Genomic DNA, 16777 nt, shown 5'->3' with positions numbered 1-16777 from the left:
CGGACGCGTGGAAGGAGAATCGAGTTGTGCAGGATCCTGTTCCTGGTAGCAGGGGGTGACAGCTGAAAGGGTAGAACAAGGACAGCTGGGAGCTGCAAGTGACAGCGCTGATTGGGTGAGGAAGCTCAGGCTCTCACTACATTCTTAGGATGTCGTCAGGACATGACCAAGCTTCTGGGAAGCTCGGAGAGTTACTGCAGATGGCTGAGAGAAGGATGGGATGATGAGAGCAAGTTTCTACAATTGGAGTGACAATTGGATCCAAGGGTGGTGTGTTTGGTGGGGGGTGGAGTAAAAGGAAAACATGTATGAGGGGGAGGAGGGGCAAAACAGTCCGCCCACGAGCCAACAAAGCTCAGCACGCCCAGGTCCTAACTGGAACATTGTACTTAGGCAGTTAGGCTCCCTGACTAAGTTCCCAGGGAGCCCAGAGATTTTTGCCCAGTTGCCCAATCTAGTCAGGGGTGTGCCTGCTAACTGGGAGCTTACTCATTGATCGGGCTTGGAACATCTGGAACAAAACACCACTCATCTTCATCCTTCCCCCTGCACCCTCGCACTCCTCGTCCCACTGGACAATCAATCAGGCCTAATGATTCCCAAGATCATCCTTGACCACAGCGACTTCCACGGGATCTAGCGAGCTTGTCATTGCTTGGTTGTCCTTCCCGCCTCGCCCTGACGCAGATGCAGTAGCTTCTAGCGACTACTTTCCGATCCAGGACTGTTTTGTCCTACCGCCGCTCCTACTTCTGCCACGTTTCCCTGGACTCCTCGATGAAGATGGTGAGGCAGAGTCTGAACACTGGGCGTCTAAGGTCATCCGCCAATGGGACTTTGTGACGATTCACAACATCTACGATTGATTGTGCGTGGGGAAGGCAGCTAAACAAATGATCAGTCGATACAAAGACTTATAGACATGGCATCCAAGTGGCGAACAATATGGCTCTGGTCACACTCGCCCCCCGCGCACCCTCATGCGGCAGCACCCACCCAGACCTGCTTCACGATGTCTTCGGCGGCGATTCTGCTCCGCTGTTTCTGGTCTGCCAATTCAGACTGTGGCAGATTTATGGCGTGGACGTCATTCAAGGAAGCTCGTTCGGAGGAATATGCAGGACCAATATGATGATACTTGTCAGCGCCCGGTGTTCCGTACATTCGCTTAAATCTGGCCCGAATATCTTCTCGCCTTTGACTTTCCAGTCTAAGTGCGGTTTCACTCGGACTAGTGAGATTGAGGTTCTTCTGCATCGCTTCAAGTCCTCCCTCAGCGAATAACAGCGGTTGTTTCAGCGAGAGACGTCTGCCCAAAGGCCAGCTAAACTTCCGGGTCAGCCGACTGATAGGCCCGAGAGACATTAGATCGAGCTCCTCGCAGTCCTTGTCTGCGGGGATCCCAGGCCCAATGTTCAACAAGACCGAAATTTCGACATTCCTCCCGTAGATTCGAAGTGCTTCATCGAGGGCCAATGAAGAGATCGGGTGCGACTGTGGGAATGTCTCATCGAAGAAGACAGTGTCTCCAATTTTATACGGCGTCAAGAAGAATTTGGCGGCGCCTGTAGCACAAAAAACCTCTGGAACCTGGCAGTTTTCAGGACTTGGACTCTTCATCAGCTGTTCGTTTGGATTTTCATCGACATGGTAGGACCTGAACAGCGCATATCTTGGAGCATCTCTTTCTCCGCGTGGAACCACTCCAGTCGCAAATCTAGCGACGGTCAGTATCCGACCCTCATGCAGAGGAGTGTACGTACGCATATTTGCATCTGCTGCCTGCGAGACGTCCTTCCAGCTCGAGTGTGCCGCCCTCTCGTGGCATTAGAGCCGGATCAAGGCCGTAGCGCTCAAGGGTCTCTTCAACGACAGTCATAAGCCGGTCCTGATTCAACTTAAATGGACGATTCTTCCTTGAAGATGACTTGCTCCTGTGGATGTCGGTTTTCGTCGCGATCTCCATATAAATTGCCGTACAAGTGGCAAGGTCGAGACGATACCGTCCGAGCAACAACGCAATCCAGCTAAGGCCTTGTCAGGAAAGAGAAGTATCACGCCTGGGCCTGACTTACCCGCCGGTCCCGACACCGCCTATGATATCGAACCATTCGTGCGGCGCAGGAGGCCGATCAGCTCCATTTTGTTTGGCAATAGCCCTACAGACAGCGTTCAGACTGCTTAACGTCGCCAGTGCTTGCAATCCACCGCCATCTGCTCAAGTCAGAAGATTTCAAGGCACGGAATATCGAGAACAACATCAAATGTTTGCACATACCTAAGGTGAGTATCTTCAACGGCTGCTGTTGATCCATTCTATCTATTTCGTCGTATGGCAGAAAGTTGGCAAGAAAGGAAGGAACGGAGGTTCCAGCAGAATCAAAAATCTTCCCTCCCTCAGAAATGTCTTCGCCGCAGTATTGAGGTTGAATTTTTGATCAGGCTGAGATTTTGCTCAGCCTAAGAGGCAACGATGGACCGGTCATAGCCGGAGAATACATGACCACTGTAAGTGGCGCGAAGGTTGCCCAGGTTTCAGAAAATGACCAAAAACACCCTTTGATGCGTGACTATCTCTGTGCACAGCCGTGTGCTCGCTACCTTGCCTGTCGGCTAGCAGGGAGCCCACAGATGCATTGCCAGGTTGCCTTGCCTTGCCTCAAAGTCCAGCGTGACGAGCCCCTGCAGCAGAACTCACCTATCAGAACCAGAGTTGCGGCGCTGCAGGTGAAATCAGCCTGAGAACCTGTGCAATGCCCCTAAAATATGTTCTCATCCATCACTGAGCATTTCTGCTTTAAATAAAGCCTTCCTTTTGTTATTGCGATACAAATCTCTGACTATATCGAAAAAGGATAATTTCAACACCCTTACCTATTCGGATACGAGCAGTCAAGTTACGCTACGATTATGGGGCCACAGACCGTTAAGGGAGCAGTGTCACGGTCTTCGTGGCCCATTACAATGTTGTCACTCGGTACAGCCTTCCCAACTTTAACCTAAAGTGCTGGGGCTGACTCTTCTGCTCAGACGGTGGTGGTGTGCGTGGTCTCTCTTCACTCCTGATCTTGAGACACCTTCTGGTTCTGGTGACACAAGTGCTGGTCGAGAATGGGAAGCGACCGGCTGGACAGAACACGGTCAGACCACAGGATATCTTTGACGTTGCCGTCGGTACCAGCACGGGCGGGTAAGTGAATATTCGTCTCGCTCTAAAAGTTTGAACAGCTAAAGAAGCAGACTCATCGTCCTCATGATGGTCAAGTTGGACATGTCCCTGGACGATTGTATAGAACAGTATAAAACGCTCTCGAGAGACATTTTTTCAAAACAGCGCCCGTTATTGAAGCGAGTTTTCGGTTCTGATTTGTCAAAATATTCGGGCACGAGGCTCGAAACAGCTGTTGGGGAGTTATTGAAGTCCAGCCATCAACCGGTGAATTTGGGGATGCGGTCGGGCACTCAGCAGAATGTCATGAGAGGGTAAGTTTGTTCTTCTGTTCACCCACGACTGCCCTGTTTGACTGTATATCCCCTCCCCAGCACCGTCCTCTGCCGCGAGATGCCACAGCTTCAGTCAGTTTTCTTTTGCACACATGAATGCCAGGGACCCTATAAACAGCATTTGCTGAAATGCGATCTCAAAGTCCGGCATGCTGCACGAGCAACTTCTGCAGCTCCGTCGTATTTCGAAGAGATGATCATCGAAGAGAGAGCATTTGTGGACGGTGGTTACGGCAGAACCAATAACCCGTCATGGGACAGTCGAATCCACTACGAAACGAACCACGAGGTAGCCACCGATAGACAGCTCGTCATGATCAACATTGGAACCGGGACACTCCCGCAGGATGCTGATGTCCCGCGGTTGCAGAAGCATCCATGGTGGACCAGACTCCTGCCAAGGAGCCTAGTCAAGATGTCTGATCTTCTGGCAGATCTTGTGAACATGGCAACAGAATCTGAGGACGTAGCAAAGCGTTTGGAATATCTGTCCGAGGACAATCCCGAGCGACTTTTCTACAAGCGATTTAGCGCCAACACTGGCATCCACGACATCAAATTGGACGACTGGCAGGCTGTGGTAGGTGCCAACGGTTCCAGTGTCATCGAGAAGAGGACGGAAGCTTATCTCAAAGACCGGGCCGTCCTCGACAAGATGAAAACAGCAGCGGTAAAGCTGGCGGAAGTCTATGCCCAACGTCAAGAGCACGCAGACTTATCCTTGGTCAATGATGTGAACGGCCGGGAAGACATTGACCTCTCTGTCTTGGTGCCCGTCGAGCCAAATGCCGCTCAAACATTACCAGTACCAAGCCTGGTGACAGGGTCGGAAACAACGCAGTCCCCTGCTCCCTCTCCACCACGAACTCCAGATGTACAAGCCGGCTGGCGCTCAACAGTACCGCCAGTGGACACCGCTCAGGGCAAGGAAATCTTACAAGGTGAAGGGGACCAGTTTGAAGAAACGGTGCTCCCCAGATGTATAGTTGGAATAATTTAATAGGAGTCCTCAATGACGGTATGCGGGAGGCACGGCATCGGAAAAACATTGATGCGTGTCCCGCGGCGAGGACGATGTCAATCTCAACCTCTTCTTCTCGCTCTCCTTCTTCTCATCTCTCCTCTTTATTTTTATCCCCCAGAATAAGATCTTTGCAACCCGGTCCGCAAAGTGGCCTTTGCCCCAAGCATCAACGACTGAATTGGGCACATCATGCGACCGACCTGGCCTCGGTTCCAGCTCTAATTGCTGCCACCGCTTTTCCCCAGGCGAATGAACGCAGGACGTGGCTGAGCCCCATGCGACTTGCAACGCTCGTCCGACCGTCCGGGGGGACCAACCCCAGCCTCCACGCTGACATTTCTCGTCCGTTTTGTGGGGAACGGGCGTGACTACGACGAGGAGGCCCATATAGAGTCGCTCACCGTTCGTATTCCCCCAGCTCCTTTCTGGCTTGGCCATGGCTACTTCCTTTCCTCCTCCACCAGCTCCACGCTCCACATCCTCGTATTAAGCTAACTCAATCCTCCCTGAGGGTGCCCATTCGAGCTAACGAGCCAACCATTGGCAGGATGCGCCAGTAATTTCCTTGCGGGGTTGTCCCAGTCAGCAAATCCCAATGTGTTACCATGAATCCGAGCAGCTGCGGAACGCCATGGCTTGAATGCATGCTCACAGGAGCTCAATGGCCCTTGGCTAACCCTGGTTCTGGACCTTGGGCTCACTTTGATCCTGGACGACATTGAGCCACGCGACGCCTAGGCGACCCCGCTACTGGAAAAGTAAATGGAATTATTTCTGTGTCCGATGCATCGGATGCATTCGAGATGCCTGCCTCGCACTTCATCAGGGGTCGGCAGTTTAACCCTGACCAGTTAGCATCCATCCCTTTCACACTGTCCACATCACAAACCTGCCTCTAGCTGGGGTCTGCATCGTTACCCTGGCCCCACGTCTGGTCACCACCCATGGCACCCTTGGAGCTGGAGGATGCGAGGGCGAGAAGTTCTTGTGGAATCAAATAAAGAGGGTGGAAGTTGCTGTGGCCTGATTCCCTTCGTCCACGGTCGAAAATAGCTGGCCCTTGCTTCGATTTAAAGTCCTTTCAGTCCTCCGGTGCTGCCTATATTCCGTTTTGTGACTGATCTGCAAGAGCAAAAAACACGTCTAATATGGCGACCGAGCTTCAACACACCCCTACGTCTACGGAGAGGGATATGATCGAAGAGAAGCCTGGATTGACGCACACCATGTCCTCCGGCGCGATCTCTATCAGCCCGGAACTTTTCGAAAAGGTGCGCATGCAGTCTCACGACTCTACCGACCAGTATCGCCTGTGCGTCAAGCTCAAAACACTAACAATGCTCGACCTGGACAGCTCTACCTCACCCCTAAGGTCCCACATGCCGGCGACAACATCAAGAAGTTCGCAAACCCGACTCCGCTTGGTTTCGTTGGGTATGCTAGAAAAGTATCAACTTGGAGGCCAGCATACTGATGCGCAGATAGTTTCGTGATCTCCACTATGACTTTCGCCATGGTCATGATGGGCTGGGGCGGTGCCAGCGGCCTCTCCCCCGTGGTGTAAGCACCTTCAGATTCTGCCCGGCAAGACTAAGCTCGCTAACATTGTCCAACACAGCGGCATCTTCTTCTTTGTCGGCCCGGTTCTGCTGGTCTTGACAGTCATCTTTGAATGGATCATGTATGTCACCTGAAAATCTTTCTCCAGTGGCCAAGAGACCTGGTCTCGCGGCCCCCTTTATTCTCACTCTATTGACTGATACTGACGTCGAGCAAGGGGCAACTTCTTCTCGATGATGGTCTGCGGTCTTTTCGCAGTCTTCTGGCTCTCCTTCGGCATGCTCCAGCTCCCGACGCTCGGCCTTGCGACGCCGTACTCGCCCAGTGGAACCAACGCCGTGGTCGGGTCAGCCTCAAAGGAGTACAACGCAGTTATCGCCCTGTACTTGATTGTCTGGGGATTCGCGCTGTTCACCTTTTTCATCTTCACTCTCAAAACGAACGTCGTGTTTGCCCTCATCTTTTTGTTCGTGACCATCGCCGCGTGGGTCTTGAGCGGTGCCTACTGGAAAGTCAGCACTGGAGATTATGTCACTGCAGGACATTTACAGAAGGTCAGTTCATTCTTTCCATTCTTTCCCAAGATTACGGTGCCGCTCTTTGCCGAGAACGCGTCTGTTTCAGCAGCTGCTATTCGAAACCTGTCTGCATTCTGGGGGTGTCACGGTACGCTAACCTGCCGAGAATCAAAACAGGCTGGCGGGGCTCTACTCTTCGTGGTCGGCTGCCTGGGCTGGTATATGACTTTTGTCATGATGGCCGCAGAGATGCGTCTCGCCATCAAACTGCCCGTGGGTGACCTGAGCCACTTCTGGCCGAGGACGGACGTGGAAATGGGACGGGCCGAGAAGCAGGCCTAAGCAGAGCAAAACCTCTTTTCGTGAGCCTACCTACCAGCGACCTCGAGGGGATCCAGCTTCTCGGGCAGCAGGCAGGCCTCCTCGTCGCCTTTTGTCATCGTTTTACTATTATATGTCCACCCCAGTTCCCAAGTTTGCCTTTTGATCATCTCGATGTGTTGGCAGACCTAAGGAGGTTAGTTATTGGCAGAAAGACGTTCGAGTTGAGAAAAATAATGAGACAGAAGCAGCAGCAGTGTTCTGCGTATAGTTAGCAACCAGTGTGTGCTGTTGTCGTCATTGTTGTTGTTACGGAGAAGAGACTCTGTCGGCCCGAGTGCAGGAGAGGAGAGAAAAGAGAACCTCGTGGATAACATGTCCTGTTACCGCCGCGTGCGCACTGAGAAAGAGAGGGAGGGAGGGAGGGTCGTTCGATCCCAATCAAGTACAGCATGAGCCAGCAGGCGAGCAGGATGCCAGACGAGTCTCACAGAAAAAAAAACCTCATCCTTGAGAAACAACCCGAGTCATTCATCCATCTCCCCATAACTTCAAGTGTCACTCTTCTTCTCTCTGTGCTCGGCTCTTTTCTTTCCAACACTAGAAATCCTTTCGTCGAAAGGCCCTTAAACCCATTAAACGTATTTAAACGCCCCCAGTCACATCGAAAAGCCCCGGAGGATGTGAGACTCAATATTTGATGTATCGCATCTGCTGGTTGGTAATGACTAAATTGGCCATAAAGTTACCTATTCGGTGCTTGCAATACAGTGTGTTTTGATCATGATTTCTTCTTCTTTGTTCTTTTATCCCTTAGAAATTCACCTCTTCTTCCTTGGAAAAGTTCGAAGAGGGGTATGGTCAAAAGAAAGTACATCAAGTGAAGGCACTGTGTGTAGTGTGATATCTAATTTGTCCTTGATGGCCACTGCCTGATTACTGCCACTGACTGATCAATAACCATATGGCACGAACAAAACATGGATGAATTCAAAGACCCGAAATTGTCGGCAGTGCAAAAGGCCCGTGATATGAAAAATGCTACACTGGCTGATGAATAGCAACTCATCCTTTGGAGGATGACGCCAGTTGCACGTACCGCTTCTCCAGCCACTCCTTCGCCGTGTACACTTTGTCGTCGATCCCGTCGGAGAATTTGCCTGCAACCTTCACGCGGTCCTGTTGCATGTCGAATCGCCCCACGGGCTTCATCAGGCTGTGGTGCGTCGGCCGGACGAAGTAGACGACGCTGACCCGTTCCAGCCCGGCCTGCGCCCCCGGTGACGGTACGACGCGGTGTTTCGCGCTCTTGAGCGCGCCGTTGGAGAAATGGACCATGGCGTCGCCCAGGTTAATGATGGCCTTTCCCGGCAGCGGCTTGACGTACTCCCACTCGCCGACGCGGCCGGGCGTGCGCGACTCGATCTGCAGGCCGCCGAGCCAGTTGAAGAGGATCGTGACGCTGCCGAAGTCGGTGTGTGACGGAAGGCCGAGAATGTCAGGATTGGTGGGATCCGTCGGGGGCTTGAGCGTGAGGCGGATGTGGTCACCGGACGACTCCTCGAAGAGGTTGAGGTTGACAAAGATGTCTTCATCTTCACCAAAGGCGCGGGCGAGGGTACGGAGGATGGTCATGGCCATCTCATGCGCTCCCTTGCAGAATGCTCGCAGCAACGGTCTCGCATCCTGGATGATTTCCGGGTATGTGCGGCTGGGAGAGACGCCAAACAGACAGTCCTTGCCAATGTTGAAGAATTCGGTGCTGTCGGGCCGCTGGGACTTGTCGGTCAACTTGACCGTCCCGGCGGGCTTGTACCCAAAGAACGAGTGCGTCTTGCGGAAGTCGTACTTGTCCTTTTCTTCGAATGGGAGAGCCAGCGCCTCCTTACTCAGGTCGTAGAGCTGATCTGCCTCGGTGAGGAGCTCGCGCCCCGGCTCAGAGTCGGCCATGTCGAGATAGAAAAATCCGTAGGTCTGGCATGCCTCCAAGACTGCCGCCGTGGATGCAGGGTGCTTTTCCAGGAGCTTCTTGGAGGAGATTTCAGCGATTGGCGCGTGAACAAGGTCGGCGGGGAACGGTGGGATGCGTTCATGGAGCCTGGAAGTCATTTTGCTCGTTGTTGTCCTGGACAGGGTGGTGTGGATGACGAGTCGTGGATACCTGGTAGAAGAAAAAAGCAACTCGGGGACAGGCGAGCCCGTCTGTCACCAGTCTGTCACTTGGTGAAAAGCGTCGACTCTTGCCACCTCCAGTGAATACCACCTGATCAATGGCGGTCCCCTTCATTCGGTTGGAACTGCCGGTGCTTCTCCACAAAGACCCCTCCCCCAGTACCCCAGACTGCTGGTTCCCCGGAAAAGCTGTCCTTGGGTATTCATTGTCGGCTAGAGCCACCTCAGCGGCTGGGAGGCAATCGTTGCCTTTTGAAACATCTTCCTGACCACCAGCATCGAGAGCAGAAGGCTGGAATACCCGTCCAGTGATAAGGACTGGGAAAAGGCTGTGTTGGGTCAGTGGGGAAAGCTCGGACTAGTACTGGCGAGGTTGGTGGCACCCAGGTGGCATACGGAGCATTGAAGAGTGGGATTGCTGCTCTGTGACGGGACTTCCAAGTAAAGAAGGGTCTGGATCAGGATGTACACCTCTCCCGAGATTGCTCAAAGAAAGACCTCCGTCACAAGTATCTAAGGGTGGAGGGGGGAGGGGGGCAGATAGGCATGTGAGAGAGAAAGGGGCACACAGAGAACTTCAGATATGACGGATCTCACAAGAAACAGATAGCACAGGCGCAGTATGCTTTGATATGGAAATGAGTCTCGACAGCAGCCAGTGGACTGTGATCCTTCCGTCGGAGTTGCGCTACATAACTCCCTACACGCTGATACTCTCTCTACCCTTTTTCAATTGGTCCTCTTTTTTCTGATTACGCATTAATCTCACTGTTCTTTAACACTCCAGACAAATCTCCTGTGTTCGCAATGACCACCCTGTATTATGAGTTCATGTTCATTGCCATTCACATTTCATTTTTCAGTCAGCCTCTGGGAGCCCTCCCTCGCCGTCGTTGCAGCTATGTTGGATTTTGTCTCAATACCGCGTCGTGGTTGACATGCTCACGCGATGGCTTGGGTTACATTGGCAATGATCACTTCTCCGTCGTCGGAAATACACTCTGCGCTTCCCAGATCACATTCGTAGTAGTCGGTCGCGGGATACGTCAGATTGAAGTTGGAGAACTTTGTGAGGACGTTGTATGGGGCTTGACCAACGCTGTTTCTGAGTCAGAACCATGACTTGAGGCTGAAAGGCCGAAGTCGACCTCGTTTGCACATACCTGTTGTCAATGTACTGGTGAGCCAACCGCAGCGAGATGTTTCCAACCCCATACCACGAAGTAACCAGGACGTCGAAGGTGCTGTTGTCGCAGGTGTTCGCCGCAGAGGAGGGTGGACTCAGGCCGACGGCCCATTCAACGCAGCAGTGAGTAGGGCCGACTTCAGGAGTGTCTTCGTCACAGAAGTCGACTATTCTTCGTTAGAAGTGGACAAAAGCTAGACTGCAGGGCCCTGCGAGTCGCCACTGAGTCTCAACTCACATTGAACATAGGTGCTCTCAGTTGACGTGGGATCTGCTTCAAAGGGTGACGAGACAACGACGTTCGTGAGCTCGAAGTTTCCAGAGAATGCCGATGCAGCCGATGAGAGCAGGGCGATGAAGGCTATGAAGATGGAGATGGAAGGCATGACTGCGAGGACGATGGGGTGTAGGAAGCGTGATGGTCAAAAAGGGTAGGAGTGGCAAGACAGGTCAACACAAGTATTGCAGTGTCAGGTCCGTTTCTAAGCAAGAGCACCGTGCTGAGATTGTTGGGATTGGATTGGGATTGGATTTGAGGCCGAGGTGGGATGGAGGAAGAGTGAAAAGCGAGAGAAGATGAGGTGAGGTCTTTTATAGCTTGCTCCTTCCACAATGGTACCCTGAGGTCAAACTGTAACGTTTCTCACAGGCCTTTTCTGTCGTCTTCTTTGAAAGCACGAAAAGCTAGATCTGGATACAAACACCAATAGTTTGCACGCATGTAGGTGCTTGGCTGTTGTTGATAGACTAGCTCTTCTGTTGACCACCACGCAGTCTGTTGTACCAAAACAGCCTCCTTCCAGAATGCTACCCGGCAGAGCTGCAACTGAGACATTCCAGAAAACACTCGGCCGGTTCTTCAATATGGATCTTCGGCGGTGCTTGCTCTACCAGAGGAGGTAGTGCATGCCCCCTTGCATGCTATTTGCCTGTGATGCCACACCCAGCCCACCGCTTATCTGGTTCTCCTGCACACATGGGGTTGGAGAGTGCTGGACGAGCGCCATCGGCTCGGAAATTTTTGTGACGGTGCCAGAAATAGCTTCCCGAGTTACACAGAACCAGCAGGGCGTGACGGAATGAGGACCAAGAGCACCAATACCAAGACCCGAATTCTGGACCCGGCTGCAGCAGAGTCCCTGATCGGATCGGGAGGTTGCATCGTTGAACAGGAGGATTCCGCACGAAAAGGTATACCAGTCTTCAAAGAATCAGTGACGGTGTTTTGGTTCGACCAAGAAGTACTGTGGCTGGGTCTGGAGTGTCTTCCGATGACGCTGCTTTGTGGGCATGTCCTGTGACTTCTGCGAGGGCACGATCAACAATAAGACACCTGGATTAGTGCAGAGAGAAGCACATGGAACTTGACAACTTCCTCTGCATGGTGCGACAACCCCGAGCAAATGCCCATATAGACAGATCCGGATTCCAGGTTCAATCGGTATGGTAGGGACACAACCACACACAAATCAGTGAACGACACACTCGACTCTCCTTAATGGGTTGATCATCCCAAGTCCGAAGACGGCAGCGACGGAACTGGAAATTTCGGCGCATCGCGCACCTGGTCACGTACCACTCTTCATCCTCTGCTTTCTTGTCCCACGTTGCGATAGTCACCGCTTCCATCATCACACTGCATCACGGTGAGCCACGACGAAAGCCACTCACAATTGAACAATCAAGGAAAGGGTGGTATTTTCACTTTATGCCATTTGATTGCTCGCAAAAGTCCACTATCCGTGGGCATTTCAGGTCCCATCATGGCACTGTTGCACCGGGTGTAAAACCCCAGCCATGCCCATTGTGCTTTTCTCGTGCTCGCTGCAGAAGTTTCCCCTGCGTCTGTGAATTCTGTTCAAGGGTCATTCCACCACCACAACCGCCCACAACATCTCACCGCAACAACAGCCAGAATCGTTTAACCCTTCTTCTTGCTGACACCAACGGTACGTCCTCTTCGGCCGGTGGTCTTGGAGTGTTGACCTCTGACACGCAGGCCCCAGTAGTGACGGAGACCACGATGTGCTCGGATCTTCTTGAGACGTTCCAAATCCTCACGCAGCTTGCTTTCCATACCGTTTGCCAACACCTGCGAGTCCTTGCCGTCCACAATGTCGCGCTGTCTGTTCAAGAACCATGATGGGATCTTGTATTGCGTGGGGTTTTGAATGATGGTGACAATTCGCTCGAGTTCTTCGGAGGTGATTTCACCGGCACTGTGATGTATTGATTAGTTCCCGCTCCTTCGACTTGCGAATTCCGGGGCGTGTTCGTACCGCTTGCTCAAGTCGACATCGGCTTTCTTGCAGACGAGGTTGGAGTAGCGCCGTCCGACACCCTTGATTCGGGTCAAGGCATACATGATTTTCTGCTTGCCATCGACGTTGGTGTTGAGGAGACGGAGGATGAACTGGACTGCGGCAATCGTTAGAATGCATTGTCTTGGTGAGGTTAGGATACACATACAGTTCGACTTCTCCCCGCTGACGAGAGCTGCCTCGAATGTTAGCAAATATCGTCCTCATGTAGTCGCAATGCGCCGGATCCTGGAGCAGGGCATATTCTTGACTGATATATGCTGACGCCGCGATACCGGGGAATGAGTATAGACTTACACATGATGGGCGAATCTCTCCTTGTCGGTTGGGTTGATGGTTGTCGATGGGCAATCTTCTGAGACTTGGAAGACTGCCAAAAATTCAATCAAAACCGACGGTGCGCCGCGCCAAGAGACTACTTAGTCAGCGAACAGCCACTTGTTCCTTGTTGGGAACATGATAGTCATGTGATACTATCTGGCTCTCACCGGAATGTTGTCGTCATTCAATTGGACGAAACAGGGCCGGCGTTGGTTGTCCAGCAACGGGAACAGGCTGCTTCATTACGAGTCGCAGTCCGCCCGTCACCGACATCCATCTCTTCCTTTCATCTGACATTCCTCTATCTCGTGTTTGTTCTCTATTATCTCTGCATTTCCCTTCAGCTCAACCCGGTGGCCGTTTGAAGCTCACTGGACTGCTTATCTCTGCTGGGACACTCGCCAGTCTGATAACGATATCGATCTCGCTGCTGCCTTAGCTGGCCCAGTAGACGAACCTGATCGATTCCATTCATTCGCTTTGCCATGAAGGCCCTTTCTCCCCTCCTGCTGGCTGGAGCGGCCTCCGCTGCTATCGCTCCTCAGCAGCAGCCTCTCCAGCTTCCCAAGTCCTTCCCTGCGGAAACCAAGAACATTCTCGATGACCAACTGCATCATCTCAAGGATGCGCTTCATGGCTTTACTGAGGAGGCCGCCAATATCTGGGATGAGGTCGCAGAGCTCTACCCTGAAGATATGAGAAAGGCTGGCTTCTTCCCAATGCCCAAGAAGCATACCCGCCGCCCTGATCACGAATGGGACCACATTGTTCGTGGCGCCGATGTCCAGAGCGTTTGGGTCGACAACGTGGATGGAGAGAAAGAACGTTATCTCGATGGCAAGCTTGATACATATGACCTGCGAGTTAAGAAGGTCGACCCCAGCTCATTGGGTGTCGACCCCGATGTCAAACAATATTCAGGATATTTGGATGACAACGAAAACGACAAGCACCTGTTTTACTGGTTCTTCGAGTCGAGAAACGACCCGGAGAATGACCCCGTTGTGCTGTGGCTCAACGGTGGCCCAGGCTGCTCCTCTTTGACCGGTTTGTTCCTCGAACTTGGACCTTCACGTATCAACGAGAAGCTTCAGCTGGTTCCGAACCCGTATTCCTGGAATGACAACGCCAGCGTCATCTTCTTGGACCAACCCGTCAATGTCGGCTATTCTTACTCCAGCTCCAGCGTCTCCAACACCGTGGCTGCGGGCAAGGATGTCTATGCGTTGCTGACCCTCTTCTTCGAGCAATTCCCGGAGTACGCAAAGCAGGATTTCCACATTGCTGGGGAGTCGTATGCTGGGCACTACATTCCCGTCTTCGCATCAGAAATCCTGTCACACAAGAAAACCAATATCAAGCTTACCTCGGTCTTGATTGGCAACGGGCTGACCGACGGATACACCCAATACGAATACTATCGACCAATGGCCTGCGGTGACGGCGGGTGGCCCGCTGTGCTCGACCCGCAGTCTTGCCAGGCCATGGACAACGCTCTTCCTCGCTGCCAATCGCTAATCCAGAATTGCTACGATAGTGAGAGCGTGTGGTCGTGTGTGCCGGCTTCCATTTACTGCAACAACGCCTTACTGGCCCCTTATCAACGAACGGGACAAAATGTCTATGACGTGCGCGGCAAGTGCAAGGACAGCAGCAACCTGTGCTATCCCGAACTCGGCTGGATCAGCAGATGGCTCAATCAGAAGTCAGTGATGAAGGCTCTTGGCGTGGAGGTGGATGGGTATGACTCGTGCAACTTTGACATCAACCGCAACTTTTTGTTCCAGGGCGACTGGATGCAACCCTTCCACCGACTGGTGCCGGGCCTCATTGAGAAAATGCCGGTCCTGATTTATGCGGGGGATGCCGACTTCATTTGCAACTGGCTGGGCAACAAGGCGTGGGCCGAGGCGCTTGAGTATCCCGATCACAAGAAGTTTGCGGCCGCCGCCATGAAGGATCTTCGCTTGGATGCAAGCAAGGACGGGCGCAAGATCGGAGAAGTCAAGTCGTATGGCAACTTCACCTTTATGCGGATCCATGCGGGCGGTCATATGGTGCCTTTGGATCAACCGGAGGCTAGCCTGGAGTTCTTCAACCGATGGCTGGCGAAGGAATGGTTCTAGACGGTTGACCGACGAGGACGAGGGCAGCGATGATTCGTCTCTCCCAGGGGTGGTGAGGGTGTTGTGTTACGAGTATACTGTATAAGCCCGGTCAGTCTCTTTTTGAGGGCGTGTGCATGTGCTTCGAGAGAGAGGTGGATCACGGCCGGCATAAACCAGGGCGGTTATGTACAACTTCTTACGGCTTAGTGGAGGGCTGGACAAGGATCCCATGAGTTTCTAGAGAACGGAGTCACTCGTAGGACAGCACAAGACAATCTGGATATGGCAATGCCAAACCCGTGAATTACGAAGCCGTGAATTACTCGTTAGTTTTGGCTGTTTCTGTCTGTTATCAGAGAGGGATTTTTCTATCTCACTGTAGGCGCCTTGGAGAGTCAATAGTCTCATGCACGACATGCATTGTCTGTCACCACCACCATCACCTTGTGGAGCGCTTAGGCTTCTACCCTCTGCTTCGCATCTCTTGGGAGTGCCTCTCCTCTTCTCCTCATGCTATTCTTAGACGACGCCGCCATTGATTGGACACACCTGCAGCCAGTCACACTCTCAGACTCTCTCTCACACTTGTAACCGCCCGCATGCCTTGATTTCTATGGCTCGCTAGCTGTGGGATGTCGTCGTCTAAGCGCCCGGCTTGTTCCCAGTGTGGTCTACCGCATTCTCGACTCCATCTCGTACCTCTCACTGGCTTCGGCCTGGCATGCCATCAAGCAGATTCCTTCTCCAATGTACAGTCTGGCCAACCCGAGGAATGCCCTCTCCATCCTCCTCACCTTTCCTGCTTCTCAACGCACGCTATTGCCTGCAGCCTCAGAATGGCCTCCCCCTCCACCTGCCCGTGGCCTATTGCCTACTGACGATGATGCTGCCGTATCTAAATATTGCCATCCCCTTCCCGTTGTTGCATCTTGCCTTTCTTTTCTTTTCCCTTCAAGCAAGCAAGTCTTGTCAACTCTGGTCGTGCGGTTTGAGAGCTATTCTTGAAAATTTCTGTTCTTTTTTTGTTAGTCCAAGATCCTAATCCATCCCTTCTGCAAAGAGATAGTGTCTGGTACACTATTGACCTGATTGACCTGATTGACCTGATCGAGTCAATCGTTCACTGTACTGTCCATATCAACACGCCTCCTCCTTCGGCAAACCCCTGTGGCATCTACGAGCTGTGCTCATTCTTGCTGCATTTTTCCCACCGAGGAACAACACCGATCTTTGCAGAGGCTTTCCCTAAAAAGCACGTTAAAACAAAAAAGGCATCTTTCATCAATCACTTTTGCTAGGAAACCATCATCGTTGCCGGTCAACGATCATTCTTTCCGACCCAAGACAATCTAATAGCTTCGACCTTCATACTGCCGGCCTGACTTGCTGTGCCACTCCAACAACTTAATCATTGTCAAGCTTCTTGTTATCGTTGTTGTCGATACTGTCGCTTTTCCTGTTGTATCTCCATACTCGAGTCGATTCAGACCACGCAGCAATCTGAAGAGCTCACCCACTACTACCTTACACGTCGAGGTAGCCAAGTCTCTCTTGAACAAGCCAAACCAGCAGCCGTAATCGCCACGGCGCCAGACTGCTCAGCTTCTTCATTGCTTCAACATCAAGCATCACTACATCCTCAATCAACGCTCTACTTTGTGTCGTCACGATTGCCGGTCAATCCCACTGACACCGATCCACACACGCACCTTTCTGAAACCTTCCAAGATATCAAGTACACA

General features: G+C 52.3%; 7 protein-coding genes across 7 annotated transcripts; 3 read left to right on the top strand and 4 right to left on the bottom strand.

The window, feature by feature from the left end:
* Positions 1–978: 978 nt before the first annotated feature.
* Positions 979–2315, bottom strand: AYL99_06131 (hypothetical protein; the record flags this gene model as incomplete). Its single annotated transcript, XM_018837641.1, has 4 exons — positions 979–1717; positions 1764–2027; positions 2076–2214; positions 2279–2315. 4 exons carry the CDS (start codon positions 2313–2315, stop codon positions 979–981), a joined length of 1179 nt encoding a protein of 392 aa, XP_018692201.1.
* A 649-nt stretch (positions 2316–2964) lies between these two features.
* AYL99_06130 (hypothetical protein) lies at positions 2965–4504 on the top strand (the record flags this gene model as incomplete). Its single annotated transcript, XM_018837640.1, has 4 exons — positions 2965–2977; positions 3031–3190; positions 3241–3483; positions 3544–4504. 4 exons carry the CDS (start codon positions 2965–2967, stop codon positions 4502–4504), a joined length of 1377 nt encoding a protein of 458 aa, XP_018692200.1.
* A 1172-nt stretch (positions 4505–5676) lies between these two features.
* On the top strand, positions 5677–6948 carry AYL99_06129 (hypothetical protein; the record flags this gene model as incomplete). The annotated part of the gene is made up of 5 exons (XM_018837639.1): positions 5677–5799; positions 5883–5962; positions 6014–6088; positions 6147–6209; positions 6306–6948. 5 exons carry the CDS (start codon positions 5677–5679, stop codon positions 6946–6948), a joined length of 984 nt encoding a protein of 327 aa, XP_018692199.1.
* A 1044-nt stretch (positions 6949–7992) lies between these two features.
* AYL99_06128 (hypothetical protein) lies at positions 7993–9036 on the bottom strand (the record flags this gene model as incomplete). Its single annotated transcript, XM_018837638.1, has 1 exon — positions 7993–9036. The coding sequence occupies one exon, from the start codon at positions 9034–9036 to the stop codon at positions 7993–7995; it is 1044 nt and encodes a 347-aa protein (XP_018692198.1).
* Positions 9037–10041: 1005 nt separating this feature from the next.
* On the bottom strand, positions 10042–10671 carry AYL99_06127 (hypothetical protein; the record flags this gene model as incomplete). Its single annotated transcript, XM_018837637.1, has 3 exons — positions 10042–10198; positions 10263–10452; positions 10524–10671. 3 exons carry the CDS (start codon positions 10669–10671, stop codon positions 10042–10044), a joined length of 495 nt encoding a protein of 164 aa, XP_018692197.1.
* A 1535-nt stretch (positions 10672–12206) lies between these two features.
* AYL99_06126 (40S ribosomal protein S18) lies at positions 12207–12907 on the bottom strand (the record flags this gene model as incomplete). The annotated part of the gene is made up of 4 exons (XM_018837636.1): positions 12207–12504; positions 12565–12703; positions 12755–12781; positions 12904–12907. 4 exons carry the CDS (start codon positions 12905–12907, stop codon positions 12207–12209), a joined length of 468 nt encoding a protein of 155 aa, XP_018692196.1.
* A 505-nt stretch (positions 12908–13412) lies between these two features.
* Positions 13413–15053, top strand: AYL99_06125 (hypothetical protein; the record flags this gene model as incomplete). Its single annotated transcript, XM_018837635.1, has 1 exon — positions 13413–15053. The coding sequence occupies one exon, from the start codon at positions 13413–13415 to the stop codon at positions 15051–15053; it is 1641 nt and encodes a 546-aa protein (XP_018692195.1).
* Between the last annotated feature and the right edge of the window lie 1724 nt (positions 15054–16777).

This window comes from Fonsecaea erecta (assembly GCF_001651985.1).
Source record: "Fonsecaea erecta strain CBS 125763 chromosome Unknown Scaff5, whole genome shotgun sequence".
In the NCBI taxonomy this organism is placed as follows: Eukaryota; Fungi; Ascomycota; class Eurotiomycetes; order Chaetothyriales; family Herpotrichiellaceae; genus Fonsecaea; species Fonsecaea erecta.
This window is presented reverse-complemented; position numbering and strand designations above follow the sequence as displayed.